The sequence below is a fragment of the Oncorhynchus masou genome, chromosome 23 (genome assembly GCF_036934945.1).
Source record: "Oncorhynchus masou masou isolate Uvic2021 chromosome 23, UVic_Omas_1.1, whole genome shotgun sequence".
Taxonomy (NCBI): Eukaryota; Metazoa; Chordata; class Actinopteri; order Salmoniformes; family Salmonidae; genus Oncorhynchus; species Oncorhynchus masou.
In genome coordinates, this window is record NC_088234.1 from 48657692 (window position 1) to 48673201 (window position 15510).

Sequence of the window (15510 nt, forward strand, 5' to 3'; positions counted from 1 at the left end):
TCCTGTGCCACAGCGCGCTAGCGACTCCTGTGGCAGGCCGGGTGCAATGCACACTGACACGGTCGCCAGGTGTAGTGTTTCCTCCGACACATTGGTGCAGCTGGCTTCCGGGTTAAGGGGGCATGGTGTCAAGAATTAGTGTGGGTTGTGTTTTGGAGGAAGCACGGCTTTCAACCTTCCACTCTCGAGTCCGTACGGGAGTTGCAGCGATGGGACAAGACTAACTACCAATTGGATACCACAAAATTGGGGCAAAAAAGGGGATACTTTTTTATTTTAAACAAAATCACACTTCTCCACCTGGCAGTCCAACAGACAAATCTGGGTTTGGCAGATGCCAGGAGAACGCTACCTGCCCCAATAGAGTGCCATCTGTAGAGTTTGGTGGATGAGGAATAATGGTCTGGGGCTGTTTTTCATATTTTGGGTTAGGCCCCTTAGTTCCAGTGAAGGGAAATCTTAACACTACAGCACACAATGACATTCTAGACGATTCTGTGCTTCCAACTTTATGGCAACAGATTAGGTAAGGTCCTTTCCTGTTTCAGCATGACAATGCCCCCGTGCACAAAGCAAGGTCCATACAGAAATGGTGTGTAAAGATTGGTGTGGAAGAACTTAACTGGCCTGCAGAGCTCTGACCTCAACCCCACGGAACACCTTTGGGATGAATTGGAACACCGACTGCGAACCAGGCCAAATCGCCCAACATCAGTGCCCAACCTTACTAATGCTTGTGGCTGAATGGAAGCAAGTCCCTGCAGCAATGTTACAACATCTAGTGGAAAGCCTTCCCAGAGAGCGGAGGCTGTTGTTGCAGCAAAAAAAGGGGGCAATTCCATATTAATGCCCATGATTTTGGAATGAGATGTTCGCCGAGCAGGAGTTCACATACTTTCGGCCATGAAGTAAGACTACTGCTATGAAATAAGATTACTTCCAACAACCTACACACACACACACACACCCCCCTATATATATTTTAAATAACAGCCTAAACCTTTAAGAAAGTTGTATTTATTTAAACTGAAATCAATTACACCTAGTCCATAAAAATGCACTATGTATTAACATACACAGTATGTTGTAAAGCGAAGGCTTATAAAACTCAGCATCAGAGGCATATGGCTTTCTGAACACGAGAGATTAAGTAAATATCCTTGTCCGTTTCAGGTGCGAGGGCTAGCACGTTGTCCTTCACTGGCGACATGGGCTCTCCTTTCTTACAGGGGTTTATCTTTGGATTTTCTCTGCAACACAGAAAAACACAATACAGTTCCGATGAAAAGTAGGTCACAAGAAAGAGATGGTTATCATATAATTGGTAAAGCTGTAATCAGGCTTGTAAAAGCTGTAATCAAAACTGAAAAATATAAATGCAACAATTTCAAAGATTTTACTGAGTTAGTTCATATAAGGAAATAAATTAATTTGGCCCTAATCTATGGATTTCACAACTGGGAATATAGATATCCATCGGTTGTTCAAAGATACCTGAAAAAAACATTTTTTAAAAAGTAGAGGCGTAGACCAGAAAATTAGACCGCATCTGGTGACCACCATTTGCCTCATGCATCACGACATCTTCGCAGAGTTGATCAGGCTGTTGATTGTGGCCTGTGGAATGTCGTCCCACTTGTACACGATCCAAAGAATCCCAAACATCCTCAATGGGTGACATGTCTGAGTATGCAGGCCATGGAAGAACTGGGAAATTCAGCTTTCAGGAATTGTGTACAGATCCTTGTGACTGCATCATCATGCTGAAACATGAGATGGTGGCTGATGAATGGCACAACAATGGGCTTCAGGATCTCGTCACGGTATGTCTGTAGATTCAAATTACCATCAATTTAATTTTATCATGTTCGCAGCTTATGCCTGCCCATACCCTCACAACCACGGGGCAATGTTGACATCAGCGAACCGCTCGCCCACACGACGCCATACACATAGTCTGCGGTTGAGGCCAGTTGGACATACTGACACTTTCTAATGCCAGGTGGCTTATGGCAGAGAAATTAACATTCAATTTTCTGGCAACAGCTCTGGTGGACATTCCTGCAGTCAGCATGCCAATTGCAACCCCCCCAAAACGTGAGACATCTGTGGCATTGTGATATGTGACAATTCTGAAGATTTTTAGAGTGGCCTTTTATTTTCCCCAGCACAAGGTGCACCTGTGCAATGATCATGCTGTTTAATCTGATTATTGATGCGCCACACCTGAGGTGGATGGATTAATTTGGTAAAGGAGAAATGCTCACTAACAGGGATGTAAACAAATGTGTGCACAAAATTTGAGAGAAATAAGATGTGCATATGGACAATTTCTGGAATCTTTTTTTCTGCTCATGAAACCAAGACATTACATTTATATTGTTGTTCAGTGTAGCAATCATTCATTCACGTGAAGACTAGTGGAATCTGAAACAAAAACATATTCAGTACTCTATATAGCAAACAGAAATTAGGAGTTTTGCCACACAACACAATGCCACAATGTCTCAAGTTGAGGGAGTGTACAATTGGCATGCTGACTGCAGGAATGTCCACCAGAACAGTTGCCAGAGACTTAAACGTTAATTTCTCTTCCATAAGACACCTCTGTCGTTTTAGAGAATTTGTCAGTATGTCCAACCGGCCTCACAACCGCAGACCACGTGTATGGCTTAATGTGGGTGAGCGGTTTGCTGATGTCAACGTTGTGAACAGAGTGTCCCATGGTGGCAGTGGGGTTATGGTATGGGCAGGCATAAGCTACGACAACTAACACCATTGCATTTTATCGATGGCAATTTGAATGCACAGTGATGAGATCCTGAGGCCCATTTAAAGGTTTGTCACATGCGCCGAATACAACAGGTATTGAAATGCTTACTTACAAGCCCTTAACCAACAACGCTTACAAAAAAAAAGTTAAGTAAAAAAATAGAACAAATAATTAGCAGCAGTAAAATAACAATAGCGAGGCTATATACCGGGGGTACTGGTTCTGAGTCAATGTTCGGGGCACTGGTTAGTCGAGGTAATATGTACCCGTAGGTAGAGTTATTAAAGTGACTATGCAGCGATAATAAACAGAGTAGCAGCAGTGTAAAATTGGGCTATGGGTAGCCCTTTGATTAGCTGTTCAGGATTCTTATGGCTTGGGGGTAGAAACTGTTAAGAAGCCTTTTGGGCCTACACTTGGTGCTCCGGTACCGCTTCCAGTGCGGTAGCAGAGAGAACAGTCTGACTTGGGTGGCTGGAGTCTGATCATTTTTAGGGCCTTCCTTTGACATTGCCTGGTATAAAGGTCCTGGATGGCAGGAAACTTGGTCCCAGTGATGTACCGGGCCGCACATATTACCCTCTGTTGTGCCTTATGGTCGGAGGCCAAGAAGTTACCATACCAGGCAGTGCTGTAGAACCTTTTGAGGATCTGAGGACCCATGCAAAATCTTTTCAGTCTCCTGAGGGGGAATAGGCTTTGTCGTGCCCTCTTCACAACTGTCTCAGTAAAATCTTTGATATTGTTGCATGTTGAGTTTATATTTTTGTTCAGTATAGAAATTAGAGACAAGTTTGTGACAGGTCCTTTGAATATAAATTGGTTGTGTTCAAAAAAGGGGAAAATATGAAAGTATGGGGACTTTTGTTGAAGGTTGTTATTAGGCCTCATCTATAATCTTATACAAAAGCAAAAACAATTGAATGCTGTAATCCAGCTACAGGGTTGAGGACTATGCAGGTTATGATTACCCTCACTTACTTCTTAAAACCAAAGTTTTTCCAGAGGCCACTGATTGTGGCCTGGAGGCCAGGGTTGTTCTCATTGTTGGCGGTGAGTTTCTTTCCAGGGCCTGCAGGCTTTTTACGGAGGCCACTGGCCCTGGCAGGGGCAGAGGGTCGGATCTTTGTCCCTTTTCCTTGGTCACCGGGTTTTATCCGCGGGAGACCTGCCACCTGGTGAGAGAGATGGGAAAGAAAATTCTTCACTGTGGGAATATATAGCATGTTCATCCCAGAAGTGTTCTAGCTGCCAAATCTCTGAACCAAGATGATACAAAATAGTCCCACAAAGTAAGCTACCTTCAGTCTCATTGTGCTGGATTTCTTTTCATCTGCTGTTGGAGAGGAACTGGGGCTTTTGACAGAGTCTGAATCCTTAGAGTAAATTTTCTTAGAAAACAGAACAGGCAGTAAATTAATAAAGCCACTGCCTCCGCTCATTCAAACCACAACATAAAAAAAAATCCATGCATATGCACCCTCACCTAGCTTGCAATGATGCAAATGTTATGAAGCCTACGCATTACTAATTAGCAGAGGAAACGGTGACATACAGGCATGGTGGAATCCTCCAGCCGAGTGGGTGGGGACACTTCCACAACATTGCAGGAAGTGTGGTAATGCTGAGAGAAGTAGGCACTGTCCTGAGACGGTGGAGAGTTCGGTGGTGAATCCTTGTCTTCTTTGCTCAGAATAGGGGATGGGGCTCCGGGGTCTTCCGAGCTCTCTGGCCTTCCTGGCTCCAGGAGAAGCTTTCCTTCTTGCGCTGGAACTGCTGCAGTGCCGAGAGGCCGGATGTGGGTGTCGGAGTCCTGGATCTCTCTGAGGAGCTGCCTGACCAGCGGAACACCCCTAACCCTTGACTGGCAGACAGAGGGGAGGGGGGTGGGCTATGAGGGTCAACAGAGTCATTTTCCTCTGTATCAGCATATCCCCCGATACAATAGTCCTCCCTGGGGTCCTGTGTGACCTCATCCTGAGACACCTCCCCTTTGACAAAAGACTCTGGATTCTGGCTGGCCACCTCACTGGAGCTGCTGCCACTACAGAAGAACCTATAGGGGAATAGATCAACATTTAGTCAGTATCACAAAACATTAAAAATAAAACAAACTTGTCAAATGTGGGCCAAACAATGCGATCAAGAAAACAATTGGAAGAACCAGTGGTTTTAGGTAGGTCATTTTTAGTCATGTAAAAGACAAGACGAGTTTGAAAGATTTCCTATATAATTAAATAGCTGTAGCAATGACTAATAGTGTGTATTATAAGACCATACCTGCTTTGCATTTCCTGCCCGTCTTCACCTCCTTCCTGGTTTCTCCTCTGTAGCAGGGTGGCGAAGCGGTTGCGTGGTCTGGGATGGGTAGCGGCATTGGGCTGGGGGCATGTGGAGATGTGATGGCTCTCTGTGGGTCCAGGGTCCTCCTCCCCTCTGGACCGCTTCTGACCGGAGGGAGAGTACTGCTGCAGCACATCCTGGTCTGAAACACCAGAGTCTTTTGGGAGATAAAGGAAAATCAGAAGTTTGGGTCAGGTCTATAATAAAAATATTCATCAACACCACTTGGAAAGAATGTTGAGGTTTACATTAATCAAATACATTGTTAAACTTTTGTATAATGAAGACAAGAGTTTTCCTGTTCTATTTGAACGTTACATTTTGAAGGTCCACCCAATGTTATATAGGTATAAGCTTTTCCATAGAATGACTGATAATGCTTCAGAAGATGAACTGGGATGTTATGTTAATAAAAATGTGTTTTCCCCTGAACAAACCCAAATCCTCTCACACCTATTTAAATGGAGCTGGGTGAATCAAATAATCTTCCCTCCTACGGTGACAGAAAGAGCACCTCTCAAACATGACGTTGCAACAACAAGATAGCAAACTAATCTCACCTTCTCTGGGTCTCTTAACCGGTGTGTTCTTGTGAGGAAGCCTCAGCCCCTGCACACTGATGACCCTCTCCTTCCCCCTGGTTGACGGAGGCCTCTGTGGAGAGCCCACAGGCTGGGAGGAAGAGAGGGTGCCTGGTATGAAACCTCTGCTCCAGATGCTAGGGTGTGTGGAGGCCCGAGTCTCCTGGCTGTCATTCCAGTCACGACTGCGTGGTTTCACTGGCTAAGAAACACAAAGGGAGGAAGGATTTATATACGTTAGTGTAAATTTCGTGCACTTTAGCCAACTCCTTTATGTACAGCATACAGATCTGGGGTAAAGCTAGATTAAGCACTCTAGCGACAAACACATTGGTAAATTAAATATTAATACAATTGTATTGATCGACTAAAAATAGCTAAGTACCCCATGTATACAACACTAAGGACACAAGCAAAACAACAACCTAGCACTACTACTTGTGATGATGAATGAGTAGTGTTTGTATAGAAATGACTGTTATGTTAATCATTCTACCTAGTGCCAGTACCTTGACATTTGTAGCATCTGGGTTGAAGTCATCAATCCTCTCCATGGTGTTTATATCCAGGTTACCCAGGGCCACCTGTAAACCTTTGCAATCTCCTAAATTACTGTATTAAGCATTAAGGACAACATATTTTACTGGTAGTAAATGGGAAACCACCAGTGTCTTATTTTCCATTTCGCTACTAATCAACAGGTATAGAGCAGGAGTCATGCCTGCCACTGAGTGAAAGGATACAGGCCAGCGTAGCTGAGGGTGGCAGGGTCCATGTGCTCTGGATAGGGGTTGAGAGGCACCACCTTCCTCTTGATGGGGTCAAACACCAGCTGGTAGAGGAAGGTGTTATTGGCCTTAACAAAGCCGTCAATGTACTCGTCTGGCACAACCACATTCATCTTCAGGTACTGGCCCATCTTCCTTATCACCTGAAAGTACATAAACAAGTTAGAGGGGCCATTTTCATTATAGTTTAATTTCTACTGCTGTGCAAGTTCTACTACCAATTCTCATTCAAACTTACCTTAATGATGTCTGGGTTGTTTGCCATCCTCAGCAGTTTACAGGCTTTGCCTAAGCCAATCCCATAGAGTGAGGATAGATAGTCACAGCCAGAGAGAATACACATGTGGCGGAACTTCTCTTCCGTGAAGACGTCACCCAGAGAGCGGCACCGCCCCAGGTGGTTCTGGTCAATCTCTAGACCGTTCCCCTGTTTGTCCATCTTTAGGATCACCTGAGAGAGATGACCAGCAGAACCCATTATGGTCATTACCATAATCTAAGTTGCCATTAAAGTAACTGTCCAGTTAAAACCCATACCCAAATAATGTTGACTCAATCATCCTATACGCGTACATTGCCAAATAATACACTGAAAAAAAAAAACACTTAAAAAACCCACCTCAAAATTGTAGCTCAAAGACACACAAAAAAAAATGCTTGCCATCTCCTGCAGATGAGATGGCCAACCAGAGATCTCACATGAATGTTATTAATGACCAGTGTACACCCACACCATTATAACACAGAAAAGCTGCTTTGTAACTTACTTAATTACCAATAAGGAAACTTATTTCACTCATTTTAATGAATTATTGGTGATATTTCATATAAATCTGGAAAAACCAGATGATCATTGTGACAAATGCATTGCAGAAATTCCACAGTGAGCGGCACTTTAAAGGACCCAATTCTGTACTTTTTTGCAGCCAAACGCCAATAAGTCTGAGTCTTCAGTGATGATAGCCTGTGCAATGCCAGCCTTGTTAAGGAAGGCCAGCTGGGCATCAGCTTCATACGGGGCCACCACACAGTCCACTCCTCTGGTCCTTGCAGCCTAGAGGAGAAAACATCATTTCAGCTGAATAAAACCATTTTAAGCCACCAATTTGCAATCACAAACATTAAGCAGTACATCACCAAACAGATGACGAGTTTAACTGGTTAAGCCAGATTAAACCACTGCACAAAACCAGCAAATAGACACGCTTCATTCAAGATATGCATCATAGGGTTCTAGTGAAAAATACTGAGCAGTAGAAAGCATTTTTTCATCTTAACAGTTTTAGCAGCATTGGAAATATTTACCTTGATGACATCATGGGCCATGGAAGGGGTGACGTTAACACAGCGAGTAAAGCAGTCTCTGGCCTCTGAAATCTTTCCCTCACGTAGGAGCTGCTTACCTTTCTGCAGATTTGCCTGACGACGCCTGGAAGACAGACGTCAGGTCTTACTTTTTTGGGTAAAAATATTTACTCCGTCCCATTCAAGAAACTACCTAGTCAAGTGCATGGAAGATTTTATTTGATAAAAATGAAACACATTACAGCAAATACCATCTAGGCCTAATATTAACTCACTCATCACTATCTTAGCTTTAAATAAAATTACAGGTACACCCACACACTTACTCTCTGCGAGCTTTGTCCACCTCCTGTTTTGAAGGCAGATTGCAGCCATCAAACACCAAGATGGGCTTCACACCAAAAGACAACAGCATGTCCACAAATTTCATGCAGTATGTAACATACCTATGTGAAAAAAATGCATAGGGTTAGGTAGTTATATATATATTAACCTTTATTTAACTAAGCAAGTCAGTTAAGAACAAATTCTTATTTTCAATGGTGGCCTAGGAACAGTTAATAGGGTTAGTTAGTTAATGCATACTGAGATAGCTATAAAACAGCTTACTGGTCAGTTGGCTCCCCTTTGGCAAGTTTCTCTGCACAAGAAAATGCCCCTTTATGAAGCCAGCAATATGTGTCTACGGCCACTGTCTGTCCCTTGTACTTCCTCACACTGATGGGCTCCGAGGCATCTTTGAGGAACTGCAACAGGCCCTGGATCCCCATTTTTTAATCTGGTGATGCCACTAACATTCAGGACAGTTGCTTGCTATATTCATGGAGAGGGAGATACCATTTGACAAAACATAATTAAAATAATTTAAGAGAAAATAATACGTTACTTAGCTAACGTTAGTTAATCGAAATCTGCATATACCTGCTCATTTACCTGGACATGCAGGGTAGATTATGAATTCTAGCGAGATACTTCCACTGGCGTAGAAACCGACCGTAAATAACGTTAATTCATTCGAACGTTCGTGGATCTTCAAAAACCTACGCCACTCACCAGTGACTGTCAGTGATGACAAACACATGTAGCAAGTTGGCTAAAGTTAGTTAGCCACCTAGCACGGCCACTAACGTTAGTTAGCTAGCTAACTACCTACCTAAACAATATAGCTATAAATACATTGTTGGTGCTGTAAAAAAAAACCAAAGCAAGTTGTGGCTAGCTAACGTTAGTTAACAGTTCGAACAATTGGAATGAAGTGGGTAGCGAACGTTTCTAGCAAACTCTGGCTAGCGCATAACTAAATTAATACATTTGAATACGTTATTTTGAAATAAATATATATGCATACAAGAATATAAGACAACATCAGCAAGCTACCGACATATTTACCCGCGAATTGAAAGCGCTAACCATGACAAATAGTAAGCACTGAACGGTAACGAGGCACCTTATTATCTAACAGGAGTTCGCTTTTAGCGGCAACAGTAAGAGTTCACAACGAGCTGATACTATTGGTCAGTTTATTCTGACCAACCATATGTGGGGGAGGGTCTTTGGTCGACAAAAGAAGAAGGGATTGGTTCTCTTTTCTTGGTGTCATGCTGCGTATTGATGGCGGGAGTCCAGCGTCACCTTTCCCCCCCACTAGATGGCGAGCTTGTCTGCTGCGGTGTTAGGATTTTTTGACGTGTCGTCTTTCCCAGCCTCCCTTGCACTTCCTGCTTCGGTAGCTGCCTGTGTGTTTGAGCAAACGATACCTCAACAACAAGATGGAATAGTTGGGAAAATATTGTGAAATCCAGTCAATGACAACGTTGTATTTACTTGTGGCAATCTATTCAATTAAACCCTTTATTTAAATGTCAGTTACTAGGACTTGAAGGTTGTTGACAAAACATCAACAATGCATCTCTCTCCCACCAACGGAGATTTTACTTTCGTCTCATCAACTGAAGCCGAGGGTAATGTTAGCAGGCCGTGAATACTGTCATGTGTTTCATTGTATTTTTAGTTACCTACCGTATTTGTCAACACGTCATTCTGCTAGCATTAATTCATTGGGTAACTAGCTTGAGTAAAGTGTTGTCGTTTTTGTCAAGTTACCGTGGTTCAGAGAGATTTGACAACTTTCTGCTGCTACTGTACGGCTAGGCTAACGTTAGCAAGCTATGTGACGTTAGCTATATCACTGAAGGAAATCCACCTAAAATATTATTATATTAAAGATACGTTTAATACAAAACTCAACAATTTATTTGGACTAGTTTAACGTGTTTCCCATTGAGTAAATGGTTTTAAGGTCCAATGCAGCCGTTTATCTTAATATCAAATCATTTCTGGGTAACAAGTACCTTACTGTGATTTTTCAATTAAAATGGTCAAAAAGAGACGAGTAACTTCCTAGTAAAGAGTAATTGCTAGGGCTGTCTGCGAGTGGTCTGAGTCGGGAGGTGAAAACAAAGGGGCGAGGCACCGTTGACTGCTCCTAGAGTTTTGCTTCAATACTACAGTTTAAAGCTGCAATATGTAACTTTCTAGCACACCCGACCAAATTCACATAGAAATGTACATTATAGATCTGTTCTCATTGAAGCAAGTCGAAGAAGCGGTGTCTGTTCTATGTGCGCTATGTCTATGCGTCCTGTTCTATAGTTTATTTTTTGCGTCTTTTACTTTAGGTTTTGTACACCAGCTGAAAGTACAATATTTTTTGGTTATTGAAAATATAGTACAATGATTCTCTACACTGCTTGTTTTGTCACATTAACTGACATTAGGCAAACTATTAGAATTTTAGCAACCAGGAAATGGATGTGTGGATTTTGCATATTGCCCAGGAAGACAATTTCCAGAGTCACATAGAGAAGTCATATTAAAATTCCTAATAAGATACTTTAGTCATCACCTTTGTGCATAAAACACCCATAGACTTATTCAAATAATTGTCGCTGAGGCTGATTAAAAAACAACAACATTTATTTGAAAAAAAACTCAGCATCTGAAGATGTTAACATTTTTAATATATGATCATCCAATGTTTGCCATGTTTTGGATAATGTGATGTTGCCGCTGCCCGCACAGTTCCCTGTGTGAACGGAACCCTAACCGGCTGCGCGAGTGTGCTATCGTGCATACATTTATTTTGTCCCCCCACACCAAATGCGATCATGACACGCAGGTTAAAATATCAAAACAAACTCTGAACAAATGACATTCATTTGGGGACAGGTCGAAAAACATTAAACATGTATGGCTCTCCCCCTTCCAGGATTTTTCATCTTTGAATTTATATGGTGATTGGCATCTACACTTTGATAGTATTACCACGAGCCAATCTGCCAACTTCTGTCCGTAGCCTCCCAACTTTTTGGGCTACACAAAAATACTACCCCTCTGTACAAAGGTGAGACTCTCACAAACATGTACATGTCGATTGTTTTGCAAGACTCATCTGAAGGTCCCCGGTACCAGTTGAAAAAACAAATGGAAGTATGTATGGACTGTTTAATGCCAAAAATGTGAGGTGAAATACATGTAAAAAAATATATTTCCTGATCATTCTTATCTCTCAGTAATAGGACAGACACTTCAGAGAGAACTTCCTTTACATTTTTTGGGGGACTATCTGTTATTCAATGCGTTTGTATGGGCGAATAACAGTAAGACCGAAACACATTTTTCATCAAATATTTTTGTAAACATATTTTTGGGATACTTCAAGGCATCTTAAAATTCAAAATCAAATAGCTAAATGATCCTTGGTATGACCTTATTAAAAAAAATAATCAAATAGCTTAGTGGAAGACTCCCCGGCTTAGACGGGGCTTAGACTCTGATGGGTTTTAATGGCAGAGGTTTGGAACTATTTTCTTATTGGTCTATTAACTAATTTACTGCCTTGTGATGTCATCAGCCAAGCTGAAATTCTGTCCCACAAAAACAGGCTCATCCACTAAAAGGGTATTATCATCGTTTTCACAATTTCACAGTATTATTCCAACCTCATAGTATGGAAATATATATAAAAAAACATGAATATCACATTTTTGACTGCACTGGGCCTTTTATGTAATTTAGACAGTGTGACGACCACTGGGGGACATGTCTTGCCTTTCTGCATTCCATGTACCTTCTGATTAGCTGAGGGGATTTGGTCAAGTGTGAAACACTATTTAGATTAGGAACAATTGATCCTTGATTGTGATACGGTTTTGGAAACCTTGCAGGACCAGTCCTAGCCTTTCGGGGGCCCTAAGCGAGATTTGGTTGGGGGGCCCCCCACTTCACGGAAAACAATTTAAATGCCCCCCATCTTCGGAGAGAACATTTAAGTTAATTTCTTGCAATACTAGACACTTTGCCTTGGGGCAGAGAGACCATTTAGATATTGTAAAACAACATTCATGCAATTCTACTAATCTCGCTATGGGGCAGAGAGACAAAATGTGCTATAATCGTATACATTAAATTCCCTACAGATCTAAGCGGTACGATTGATGCCCCTGATGTTAAATTGAACATGGGCAGTGACAATGCAAAAGACCCATATGCAACCACGTTCCTGAGGAAACGAGGCTATGGCTGGCTCCTGGAAGTAGAAGAGGATGACCCCGAAGACAACAAACCTCTTCTGTGAGTACCTTCTTCAAGAAACCCATTCTTTATCCATGTACATTGATATTAAAATGACACTTGATTTGGCCATCACTACAAATTAAATGTGCTGATATCTCACAATGTTCCTGTACAATCTCATACACTTATATGATTAGGGAGGAGCTGGACATCGACCTGAAAGACATCTACTACAAGATCCGCTGTGTGCTTATGCCAATGCCCTCCTTGGGCTTCAACCGGCAGGTTGTGAGGGACAACCCTGACTTCTGGGGCCCGCTGGCTATAGTACTCCTTTTCTCCATGATCTCCATCTACGGACAGTTCAGGGTGAGGCGGCAGTTCAAGCTGTGAATTCTTTTGATCTCAGAACATACCTTACATCTGGCCCTTGGCCCCCCAGAGAGGGCTGTTGGTTCAGCTAAGTTAGATTTCTTTGAAAAAGTAAATGGTGAACTTCGATTGTAGGGTTGAGATTTGAAACAACATTAGATGCACATGCTGCTCACGCAAACAGGGCTTGATTCACTGGTTCTCTTCACTTGAATTGAATTAAATGGGAGGCAGCCTACATTGATATATTTAAAGTTATAAGAGTGTTCAAAAAAGGACTTCCCACACCAAAATATTTAGTCTTTTAGAGACTTTGGTACAATGTCACAATTTTCAGCGTGTGTATTATTTTGGTTGTTGTTGTGTTTTAATTATTTGTCGCTTTATTTTATTTTCCTAAGGTGGTGTCTTGGATAATTACCATTTGGATATTCGGCTCTTTAACAATCTTTTTGCTGGCTCGTGTTCTTGGTGGTGAGGTAAGATCCACCAAAGTTTACATTTAGCTGAAATAAGTCGTATTCCTAGTCTTGATGAGGAATACATTTCTCTTACTTGATACTGTACATGCCTCTGGATGTGCATTTGCTTCCTATTACAACATGAATGATGTGGCGTCTTGTGAAACACTGACTTGCATTGTTCTGTTTTCAATAGGTGTCTTATGGACAAGTTCTTGGAGTGATTGGATATTCTCTACTCCCGCTCATCGTTATAGCCCCATTGCTTTTGGTCATTGGGGGTTTTGATGTTGTTTCTACACTAATAAAGGTGAGCATAGGAGCAAAGACAATCAACCTTTATTCTATCTGATTTTTCTCAGAAATTAATCTCTGTAATTCAGCATTGCACGTTTGATTTAACATACACTAACTAACCTGTTCAAAGCTATTTTTACATCTGTATTTGATTATATTTTTTTAGAAAGTACAAATGGACTTAAATTAGATATGTGTTCATTAGTTGTTGATAACTGTCATTTTTCAGCTTTCTGGAGTATTTTGGGCTGCTTACAGTGCTGCTTCACTGCTCGTTGGGGATGAATTCAAAACCAAGAAGCCTCTGCTCATATACCCTATTTTCCTTTTGTACATATACTTCCTGTCACTATATACTGGTGTCTGATTGGACAAATGGCAACAGTAGAACTTTGGTTGGAGAATGACACAAAGCACCGTGAAAAGACACAAGGATTAATTACACAATGAAAATAAGGAGCATGGATTTTTGAAAGGTCATTTTCTCCCTCTTTAACCCTGTTTACAATCCTAGACTGTGGGGATATAAGGGTGTATGTTACATCAGTGTATTTAAATGTACCCCTGACCTCTGTGCTCAGTAAAAAGCGGTAGCTTATGGTCTAAGCTCGATGTTCAGATTGAATTGTAATTAGATCGCAGGTTCGCGTTGGCATCATATAAAAGGACTGTAATTATTTAATCAAGGCGTCAAATCTGGTTTTTGGTAATCATGGGAGGGTCACAAACATACCAGTCATTGATTTTTGTTCATGCTTTTATTCCATAGAGGAAGGTGGTGCCAAATACAGTGCAGATTTGTTCAATTTGAACCAAGGGGTTAAGAAAGAAGTCTGCCCCTAAGGTTCCCCATTATTGTGTAAGGGAGTGGGCTAAGCATACTGTTATGCATTATTTAGTGGTCATTTCAGCCTGGGTAGACAAGTAGATGGGCAGTTTGAGTGAAATAAAACAAAGTCTACTAAAGTTTGGTGCCTTTCATTAGTTGTTTTATACAGTTGTTTAAAAATCTTTTATTGAACGGATGTATATTTTCAGACAACTTGCTTGTATCTATTGTATGTATTCAGAACATGTTATACAATTGTGAAAAATTACTAGACCTGGAACAATTAAGAGTTATAAAACGCTCATTAATTCATATTAAGGGGGCGTAAAATATATCAATATAATTGTCTGTATAACTGTTGTACTGTACTAAATATTTTAAACAACATTCTCATACATTACATACTGTGTTATATCATTAATCTGCATGCAAAAACTTAATTTCACACCCAAGCTTTATGTAGGAAATGTTGAATGTACTATAGCAATTAAAGACTTGTCAGGGGGGTTAATTTAGTGATATGGAATTTACAGTGAATATATTATGAATTATTAGCTAAAAAACGCATTGAAACCATTTTTGAGATTGTGTTATGTTCTTACACATTGTATATAATTCGCTTTTAGAACAATATAGCAAATGCTCAGTTGTTGAAATTTGCCAGTTTGACCTCAAATTTGGCCATAGTCTTTGTCACAAAGTACATCTGAAATTGGATATCTGATAAGTAAATTCAAGTATGCATATGGTTTCTAGGGGTAGAGGATGAACGGAAATGTGCATTGGTTTTACGCTAATGCAGTCTAAGCCAATTTAGGTGTTATTGGGGTGGCTGACTTCAAGGGCTTTATAAATGATAAAAGGTGTCTTGGTGGGGTGGGCCTAAACTCACCAGACTGACTGTTGGTCTGTACAGTGGGGGATGTTTGCTGTCGGTGGTGTGTGTAAAGCCTGATGCATGCTTCCCAGTCTAAATAGTTTGCGCATATATACAATGACAGAATTTAGTGACTTTGGTGTTAGGCAGGTTTTTTCCGTCTGTTCACACACATTAAAATTTTTCTCAAGATGAAGTTCAGTAACCAAAGTTAATGCCACTTTGTCGGTGATTGACCAACAGTACTACTACTACTAGTAGGAATGGGAACTATGGACGGGATTCTTCAATAAAGTGTTTGTCATTCAA

General features: G+C 41.3%; 2 protein-coding genes across 2 annotated transcripts; one reads left to right on the top strand and one right to left on the bottom strand.

Annotated features, from left to right (window-relative positions):
- Nucleotides 1-1001: 1001 nt before the first annotated feature.
- On the bottom strand, nt 1002-9450 carry exo1 (exonuclease 1). The gene is given in 16 exon segments (XM_064932340.1): nt 1002-1250; nt 3755-3948; nt 4075-4164; nt 4329-4483; nt 4486-4829; nt 5054-5273; nt 5677-5899; nt 6207-6309; nt 6441-6628; nt 6724-6936; nt 7402-7539; nt 7791-7914; nt 8117-8236; nt 8400-8603; nt 8724-8767; nt 9180-9450. Coding segments are annotated over 14 exon segments (2409 nt in total). The 5' UTR covers nt 8561-8603; nt 8724-8767; nt 9180-9450; the 3' UTR covers nt 1002-1114.
- Nucleotides 9451-9494: 44 nt separating this feature from the next.
- On the top strand, nt 9495-15510 carry yipf4 (Yip1 domain family, member 4). The gene is made up of 6 exons (XM_064932341.1): nt 9495-9751; nt 12269-12422; nt 12563-12734; nt 13139-13216; nt 13395-13508; nt 13725-15510. The coding sequence occupies exons 1-6, from the start codon at nt 9694-9696 to the stop codon at nt 13860-13862; spliced, it is 714 nt and encodes a 237-aa protein (XP_064788413.1). The 5' UTR covers nt 9495-9693; the 3' UTR covers nt 13863-15510.

What these genes read in the sequence shown, in the direction of transcription:
- yipf4 (XM_064932341.1), top strand. Translation starts at nt 9,694, where the DNA reads ATGCATCTCTCTCCCACCAACGGAGATTTTACTTTCGTCTCATCAACT. An exon ending in GAAGACAACAAACCTCTTCT is followed by an intron (nt 12,423 to 12,562) that starts GTGAGTACCTTC and finishes TTATATGATTAG; the next exon opens with GGAGGAGCTGGACATCGACC. An exon ending in CCATCTACGGACAGTTCAGG is followed by an intron (nt 12,735 to 13,138) that starts GTGAGGCGGCAG and finishes TATTTTCCTAAG; the next exon opens with GTGGTGTCTTGGATAATTAC.